General features: G+C 48.7%; 1 protein-coding gene across 2 annotated transcripts in view; it reads left to right on the top strand.

Annotated features, from left to right (window-relative positions):
* PAH (phenylalanine hydroxylase) overlaps nt 1-9,415 on the top strand; it is a 103,541-nt gene that overhangs the window by 53,343 nt on the left and 40,783 nt on the right. For both annotated transcript variants that reach the window (XM_043562349.1, XM_043562348.1), the window contains one exon: nt 1,719-1,902. In XM_043562349.1, coding sequence (XP_043418284.1) covers nt 1,719-1,902 — 184 coding nt within the window. The remainder of the gene's footprint in view (nt 1-1,718; nt 1,903-9,415) is intronic.

The raw sequence follows: 9,415 nt of genomic DNA, 5'->3' as shown, positions 1-9,415 counted from the left end.
CGGATTTTGGTGAAAATTTCCCCCATACGTTAGATCTCCAGAATTATAAAAACTGAGTCATGGCTATTGCGAAAGTGAGAGACTTCTCTCTGGAAGTGCTTTTGCTGAGGGTAGAGTGTGGGTGTTGAACATTAACAGCCTATAGTCTGTCTGCCAGCCCTCCCAGCCCCTTTTCCACCTCCCACCCCTTCCTACCCCTCCCACCCCTGTTGTACTCTTGTAAATAAGCATGCCAGAGGTGTGTCCACTCTCCGTTCTTGGCTTTGATGTATTCTCTGGTCTACACAAGGCAGGAATTGGTTATCTCTTCTTTTAAACTTTCAACTTAGGCAAATAGTAGATGAAACTTATCCCTTTTCTTTCTTTTTGAGCCAAGAGGATGACGTTGCTCTTTGCTTTGTTTAGGAAGTCACCTCTGTTTGTCTAGAAAGCTTCAGAGTGACCGCTATCTCTCTGACCTTCCCTCCTCTAAGCACTCTCTCTCTCTCTTCAGTTGGGGCCCTCAAATTGGGCTATCTGGCCATCACTGTTAGGGGTATATTTTCTGCAGCTGGTGCCCATAAACAATGGCTCCATCATGTGCCTTCGGGGATTATGAGGAAGAAAGTTCAGGAAGAGTACCTGTATGGGGTTACTTATTGCTGTGCTTGCTATTTCCAGAGGGTTCCATTTCTTGTGCTTGCCACACTAGTAGTAATAATGATAAAAGCTGGTGCTTGCAGAATCCTCACTGTATCTGGCAGGAAAGGCAGTGTAGTCAGAACACCATGACTCCCAGGTTGGAAAAAAATGGTCCTCTCTCTCCAGCCGCTTTCAGCAAAGCACCATCATCTCTGATTTCACATATTACATCCCCCTTAACCTACTCAAAGGCTTGTTGGGAAGGTCATAGAACAATTCTAAACTGTGAAGTAATACTCAAAATGGAAATGTTATTGGGTCACCTGGGTGGCTCGGTCAGTTAAGCTTCTGACTTTGGCTCAGGTCATGATCTTGTGATTCGTGGGTTCAAGTTCTGCATCAGGCTCTGTGCTGACAGCTCAGGGCCTGGAGCCTGCTTCACATGCTGTGTCTCCCTCTCTGTCTGCCCTTTCCCTGCTCACACTCTGTCTCTCTCTTTCTCAAAAATAAATAAACATTAAACAATTTTTTAAAAATTCAAAATGAAAAGGTATCATCATGGTAATTATCCGTATTTTCTCTTCAACCCTATGCTACTAACAATCAAGGAGAAAGATACCCTTCCCGAACTACAAGGGATTTAAACCCAATAAGCCTGACTCCCCTGGACCCTATTTAAAACCAGGCAATGTTGCTTCTGTATTGTTAATTTAATGAGATATTATTATTGAGATTCTATGGGATTTTATTTGGGAAAGGAGGTTTCCTTATGTAAACATTTTTGGCAACCGCTGCTCTAGTCATTTGAACCAAACCAAAATCTTAGGTTTGCAACACTAGGCTTTTAGCAGATTTCCATGTGATTAAATTCTGTCATTTGCACTGTTTCCCCCACTTTTTGTTACTTGGTTTTGCCAAGAAAAGTAAACAACTTTTGCTACTTGAAGGACTTGCTTCTACTCCAACGTGTGTAACAAAAGTCCTGTTCCTCCTCTCTCTGCCTTGTATCCTGTTGTGTGTTTTGCTCTGGTTTTGCAGGTTTCGTCTGTGTTAATTCCACTGACAGGCCCCTCGGCCCTCCTAATTCTCTCTTTTAGGAGAATGATATAAACCTGACCCACATTGAATCCAGACCTTCGCGCTTGAAGAAAGATGAGTATGAATTTTTTACCTATCTGGATAAACGTAGCATGCCTGTCCTGGCAAACATCATCAAGATCTTGAGGCATGACATCGGTGCCACCGTCCATGAACTTTCCCGGGATAAGACGAAGGACACAGGTAACAAACAGAGGGATTTTGCAACACCAGCAGTTTGACGCTGTCTTCAAGAAACAGTGGCAAAAATACCATCCACTCTGGTAGACCATTGTGGGGGATTAATCTGGAAGGTGTACGTTAGGGACCTGGAGGAACCCCTGGCTATTTTAGACATTGAGTAAATGTTGGTTCTTTCTTCACTTTCTCCAGATAGAGATTTCTTATATTAATACTTTTCTTTCTCTTGCTGCAATTTTTTTATGTTCTAAATTTTGGCGATCGCGAGTAAAGCTGTTATAAACATTCGCGTGCAGGGTTGTGCGTGGACGTGAGTCAAAAACTCATTTGGGTAAATACTTAGGAGTGCGATTGCCGAGATCAACTATTTTTTCTCTTAAATAATCAAAACGCTTTTTCCTACCATAAAATCAAAAGTTTTGCATTTGTTTTTGTTTTGGTTTGTTTTTGTTTTTTGCCAACACTGAAGAATTTAGGTCAGGAGGATTTCGAACGTTATTTCAAATAACAATTTGAATGGGCAGAGATGCTTTCAAATGAGACCCACCTCTTCGCAGAGGCCTTTGAAACATTTTCTAAAAGATACCCCCAGGGCCTTCCTAGGAGACTTCTCTTGTTTTCCTGCCCCCATCCTTCTGTGGCTATCACCAGGACAAGGAAGTTTATTCCCCGATTCTGCCCCTGTGGAGCCCAGACGGCCTCGCACATGGGCTCAGGTCACCGAGGGGCGGCCACTTGGAATTCCTCCTCAGTTCAACCCTTTCTGCCCTCCTTCTCTTCCACCTCCCGAGCTGCTTCGCTGATGACCGCCTTCTCTTGCTTTTCCGGCCACCTGCTCCCGACAGGAGCTGCAGGCCCTCAGGACAAAGGGCCTGCTGGATCCTGGGGCTAACTGCCTGGCTTGGAGCAGGTGGAGGCTGGGCCGGCTGGGGCCCTGGGGTAAGAAATCAAAGCGATTGACAAGCAGGCAGGCAGCCCCTTGGGGAGCCAGGGAAAATGTATGTAGATCAGCTGAAGGGCTGGTAGCCTGAACTGGAGGCTCAGAAAGGAGGTTCTTAACGGGGACGTGCAACAGTAGTTAGGAGCCCAGACCCCTCAACCAGGGGTGACTTTGGGCAGATGACTGACCTTCACAATCTCCCACTGCATCGAATGGAAGGAACAAGAGTGTCTGCTTCGTAGGGTTAATGAAACACCACCGGTGGAGCATCGAGAACCGTGCAGAGCATGTTTAAGGGCTTAGTACATATTCTCTATTCTTAACCGTTATCATCACTGTTACTATAAATAATGGCCCCAGCACGGGAGCTGTGAAAAGCCAGCCTGTACACAGCAACTTTTCCAGAGAATCTGAGACCTGGCAAATGACCTCAAAGGTCGTGCGGCCCAACTGACGTCTTCATTTTTCATTGGAAAAAACGGAGGCCATGACTTGCCTTAAGGCACAGAGTGAATTCTGTGCCGCTGTGGGTAAGCATGTGTCGCGGGCCTCTCTGCGCCAGGCCTGGTGATGCGAGCTGCGGGGAGAGAGGCCCAACACTACCCGTTCTTAAGGTGCTCACAGGCTGACCAGGGCGACAAGACACCCAGGTGAATACAGTCCAGGCACAGGTTCTGTAACGAGGACAAGGTGATGGAATCTGGCAGGGTGCTGACCTTTGAAACCGGGTTGACATCTGACCTGTGAAGACAATCCTGGAGGGACTAACCCTTGACAACAACACGTTTCATTTTATTTTTTCATGTGGTCGGTCATCCCATCCCATACTGGCTGTCCCTACCTGACACAGTTTCCTGACCCCAATGTCCACATAACGGAAGGGCTGCTGAGGGTGCTTGTCCTGCTCGAACAGCACAGCCTCACCCCTGCAGGGAGGGGCGGCTCTTGGGTTTCTCGGTTTTGAGAATTGCAGTCTGGGCCCAGAAAGATTTTTTTTTAGGGAAAACAACCCATCCCTTTGCAGAGTCGTTCTTGCCATGGAACTCAGTGGGAGAATGATTAGAGGGAGAAAGGCATCGTGGTAGATCTGAATCTTTGATTCTGTCACTTGACAAAATGCCCTTTCTTTTGAGGGGCTAAGATCTCAGGAGCGAGTCTGACAGCAGGTTGAAGTGGGAGATCGGAACCCCTCGAATCAATTAGGCTAAATCACTTTTCACTCTAGTTTTTAAGCCGTTCCAAAGGCCATGTGGATGATAGAGAATGAAAGTTTCCAGTTTCTTAATTGCCAAAGTTCCCCACCCAAAACAGCTTAAGGGAAGGTTAATTATGGTGACATGTTAAAGAGACTCCGACCTTCTCAAATGCCTCCTGGAGGAGCTGATGTGACTTTAATAGGATTTTAATCCAGAGAGTCTTTTGAATACTTGAGATCTATTCTCTTGCTACCCTCTCTCCCGATGACCTCAAATCCTTCTTCAACCCAACATGAAAGAGCATTAATATCTCCCATCGATCAATCTACTAATCCTTTTACCTTTCCCTTTGAGTCTTCTGCATGACATTACATTTAGAGGGGGATGGAAAATTCCTACATGGAGGCAGATCGCAGCCAGGAGAAGCAGACGGACAGAATGTCTTGGCTAGACGGAGGTATAGGATTATCACCTTCTTAGAAATGTATCCGTTTGGAGTGATTTTCCAAGAGCAAATGGACATCTGGTGGATTTTGTTCAGGTTGTGGTAACGATGGGAATCCTGGTGTGGAAGCAGAGGGGGTCCAAACTTCCGGTACAGTTGTATTTTCTGTGGGGAGTGGAAGGGCTATTTATATATTTATTCGTCTGTCTGTTTACCTGTTTCTATCTGTCTGGCCTGGGGGCATTTATGATTTTGTCTTTTTTATTTGGATCCATGCCTGAAGCAATGATTTAAGGGAACATATGTTGTGAGAAGACAAGAGCAGCATTATTACTCAGTCCTACCCCGGACACTGCCCCTCCGCCCCCGCTCCCAGCTCCGTCTTCGGGCCCCCTTGCTGCTCCAGTAGTGCTCCCCTGAGAAGCCTGAGGTCTCAGACCGGTCGTCGGTGGAGGAAGGATGGGACTCCTTGCAGGAGTCTGAAAAGCCCCTGGGATTGTGGGCAAGACGGTACACATACGTGTGCATGCGTATTTTTCAAGAGCGATTTTCCAAGGGGTCGTGGTCCCCAAGGAGTTGAGGACCCTTAGAGAGAAGCCAGTTTAGGGCTGGTGGGGGGTCCAGATGGCTGGAAGTTTCCCCACTCCCACTGCCCGTGGCAGCCTTTCCTTTCTCCCTTCCTTTGCTCTTCTGTTCTGTGCTTCCGCCTTCCCTCTGTCCTCTTCCCCCTTCCAAATCATCTCCGGTGCATTTCCCTTCGCCCCAAAGGGCACATCTCAGGGCTATAGGTGCTTGTGGCCCTGGGTCTGCAGGGGACCAAGGATATTTATGTTTGTAAAAACACACAGGATTGACAGCCTTTTTCAGTCTACCTGGAAGCTTTCAGGATGCATTGATGTTGTCATAAGTCATGGCAGCTGGGGATGAGACTTGTATTCCAGCAAAATGCCTCATTGATACAAGCCGACACACTCCTAAGAGAGTAAGCAAAGCATGGGGTGTGTACCAAGCCCTGAGCTGAAGCAGAAGCTCTTGGGGTTGTCAGCATAGGGCGGCTCCCTTGCAGTGGGTTAGAGGCAGCTCCATTCACCTGTGAGGGAAGGTCCAGGGCAAGTGCTCTTTCTACAGCCCAGTCCATTTGCCAGGCTGGGAAATGCTCATGAAGATCAGAAATGTAGAAGCGGGCTCTCTTTCTAAGGTGGGATCCCTCATTTGCATGCCAAGTCCAGTGTTTTCAAAATTCTTTCCTATTAGGTTGTTTCGGTTAAGAAACGGCCACGTTTGCAACGGCCACCTCAGCTAGAGCAAGCAGATGACACTATTGTCATTTTCCATATTAGGAAATGAGACGCAGTGCACCTTTCGGAACAATGAAGACTCCACACTCCAGGCAGCCATTCAAGTTTACCCTGTCAAATATCTTTCCTCTGGGTGGCAGGTGTGTTCCCTCCCTTGGAGGAGGTACTAAGAGAATATGAAATGATTGTAACAGTGTTGATTGGCCATTCATGTTGGATTGAGGGACCATGATAGCAACTCAGAAAAAAGCCATGAATTTAGAGCCAAGAATTAGGATTTGGACTCCTATTCTGTACACCGCCTGCTAGATTTGACTCCCGTGTGACCCCCTGACAGCTGGGTGGCCTCATTACCTCTTCTTTCTCATAGGTGAAGTAGAGCTGAGACTGACCAGGCCATTTTTTAGAACTTGTGGGGAAGATCATGCAAGATACTCTGAAGGTTATGGTGTGCTATGGGTTGAACTTGCTTGAGTTGTATAGCCCCTGAACTTAGACATCCTTAAGCCTCGGTAGGGAGGGGCTCTATGATCTACAACGCCAGCCTGCTCTCGGGCTATTTGACACCCCCAGCTCCGTGGGTCTGGACACTGGCCAGGCTAATAATAGATACAGAGTTAGTTGGTGGCAGCCACCCCCTCGCTGGGTCCAGCCTCACCTGGCAGCCAGGGAGACAACTTCATGTGTGAGATGATAGGAGGGGCGCTGGGAATGACCTCTCATTTCCAAGTATCACTTCCTATGAACGTGATTGTGATGCTTACCATAATCCACTTGGCTGTGTGTTATATTGGAAACAGCACTGTTCTAAGAGACAGAAGGCCAGCCTCTCATACGGGTTCCCTCCTTCTTCCCTCCCTCCCTCCCTCCCTCCCTCTCTTCTCCCTTCCTTCTTTTTTTCTTCTCTCCTTCCTTACCATTCTAACAACAGCCATTACCGAAACCAGTAACCTCTTTTTTTGTTGGTTTCATTCCTTTTGAAACTTTTGTAGTGCTTGACCATGCTACCCCTGGCATTCTCTCTTTCCTTAGCATTTTGTAAATTATGTGGCTCTTACTTATTAAGATTCTGACTCTTGGGGTTTCCTTTCATATTCTTTTACTACTCTTTCTCAAAAACCAAGTCAGCTTTGCCACCTTCTCCTCTTTCATTCACATTTATGCCCTAATTCAGTTGATCATTCATTTGCGCAATTCATATTCATTGAGCCCCCATTCGGTGCCAGTCACGGGATGGGGAGGGTGGGAAAAAGGATACACACGGTGCTGAGACTCGTGTATCTTATAATCTAGTAGGTGGTTCCTATGAGGCACGATGCGGGCAGGATTAGGAAAGTGCATCAGGAGCACTTAGGAGGTACCCTGAAGCCAGTTTGGGGCGTGGTGGGGAGAAAGGGGAGCAGGGTGGTCAGGGAGGGACACGTGGAGGGAGACAGACATACTGTGGAAGAGGCTTTAGATGTAGACTGTTCGTCTCAAGGTAGGTCGGCCATAACTGCAGGGGTAGGTGGCAGGTGTGCAAGGAAGGCTCTCAGAAAACACGACTCGGTATCTGGGGACACAGTGGGCAACTCGCCAGTGGATATGTTTATAAGATACATGGAATCTTAGAGAGGATATTGCGAGGATAGTTCCAGCTTAAGGTGGAGATTGGAATAAAGGATTCTGCAGGCCGTTCTTTTATTTATTCATGATTTCATGCGTATCCATTCACTCATTCCATCACTGATTTATTTCAACAGCCTTTCACCCCTTTTTGCCCCTTTGCTTCATGCCTGGGTCCTTTTATTTGCCTGGTTCTCATTCTCATTTTAACGTGGGGACGCAGAGGTCAGACGCTTTGCCATCATGTCACCGATACAGGTGCACCCTGAGCCCTCCGCGCCTCCGCTCTGCCCAGGAGGGCGCAGGAACTAACTCGGCACCGTCAGCCAGCATTTGGCTCACCCGTTCTTGCCAAGACCTTTCTGCGGGGCATTCCTTACCGGGAAAGAAAGTCGAAGCACCTTAAAAGAGAAAAAATAAAACCCTCCAAAGCCTTCATCCTGCAGGGTGTTGGCACTCTACCTTCTCCCTGTTGGGATCGGCACACCAACGCTTCTCTGCGAGGCTGGAGGCCATTGCCTCAGAGGAGACATCCAGGAGCCTGGGAAGAGGCAGTGAAAACACCCTTCTATTTTGGGCCCAGGAAAGGAGGATTTATTGCCCTCCCTGAGCCGGCTGGAGGCAGAAGTGTGGGGCAAGGCTGGGTGCCTCACTGGCTGGACCCTGGGGCTGGTGAACGTCTGGTGGACGGAGGGGGTTCGTGGGACTCAGCCTGCACCTTGAACTGCTATAAATTTAATAGGCCTCCTCTGACCCGTTGGCCAGGAAGCAGGCTCCCTCCAGGCCCGCAGGGGCCTGTTGCTCAGGAGTACTCCTGAGCCAGCCACCCCTTGGCGTCCGGGCTGAGCAGTTGACCCCGACTTAACGAGACCACGACGTGGGTGTCCAGGGCCGGCTCTCCTGCAGGCTGCTTCCCCTGGAGCCAAATCAATATTTATTAATGATCTGTGCCCCCTCCAGTGCCTCTGACTTCACAGAGGGCCTCTGTTGCACCAGCCTGCCCAAGTCATTCATTAACGCCGAGCCCAGCGGCCCGTGAGGCAGGCGAGGGGCCCGCAGAGGCCAGCCCACCACGGAGATATTTGCAAAGGTCATTAATGAGCTAATCTGATTTAACTTTTCAAGACGGAGGCGTGGGTCGCTGGGGTCAGTCTCTATTCCCAGCACTGGCCGGGGTGGGGGAGAGGCCCGCCGCCGACCCTGAAGAAGAGAATGGAAAAGTGAAGGTGTCTCTGAGGAGCTGAGAACTTTGGTGTTAAAGAGTTCCTATCCCCAAATCCAGGGAGGTTTGGGATGGGAGATGGGGAGGACCTGAGGCTGTCCGAGGGATTTGATTCAAGCGCTTTAGATTCCTGCTTTAGCTCCTTGCCCCCTTTCCCTCTCCAGGTGGAAGATCTGGAATCTAAGACACAGCACCCGCCCCCCTCCCCACCTTATTCTGAGCTTGCCCAGCACAGCGGGAGTTGCAGAGTCCTCATTTCCAGTGAGTTCGTCATCTCGAAAAAGTCCCTTCCCCTCCGTGAGCCTCAGTTTGTTCATCAGTAAGGTGGAAATACTGTCTACCTCCTAGCATTGTTTTGAGAATGAAAACAGACAATGGAAGTGAAGCGCTTAGCACAGTATCTGGTGCAGACTCAGCTCTTAAAAAATTAACTTCGGGGGCACCTGGGTGGCTCAGTCGGTTGAGCGTCGGGCTCAGGTTATGGTCTCATGGTTTGTGAGTTCGAGCCCTAAAGAATCGGGCTCACTGCTGTCAGTACAGAGCCTGCTTTGGATCCTCTGTTCCCCTCTCTCCACCCCTCCCCTGCGCACGCGCTCTCTCTCAAGGATAAATAAACATTAAAAAATTAACCTCAAAGGGAAAAATGTAGCGGTAACTTTTGCCTGGGAAAATCGGAACATCCCAGGTGTAGAGGACAGGGGCACAGGTGTGAACTCTGACCCTCCCGCCAGTGGCCTGTGCGACCCTACTTAACCAGACAGGTGTCTCTGGGTTCTGCTTGTGAGTTCACATGTAAGGGTGACAGATCGA

Source organism: Prionailurus bengalensis, chromosome B4, assembly GCF_016509475.1.
Source record: "Prionailurus bengalensis isolate Pbe53 chromosome B4, Fcat_Pben_1.1_paternal_pri, whole genome shotgun sequence".
Lineage (NCBI taxonomy): Eukaryota > Metazoa > Chordata > Mammalia > Carnivora > Felidae > Prionailurus > Prionailurus bengalensis.
This window is presented reverse-complemented; position numbering and strand designations above follow the sequence as displayed.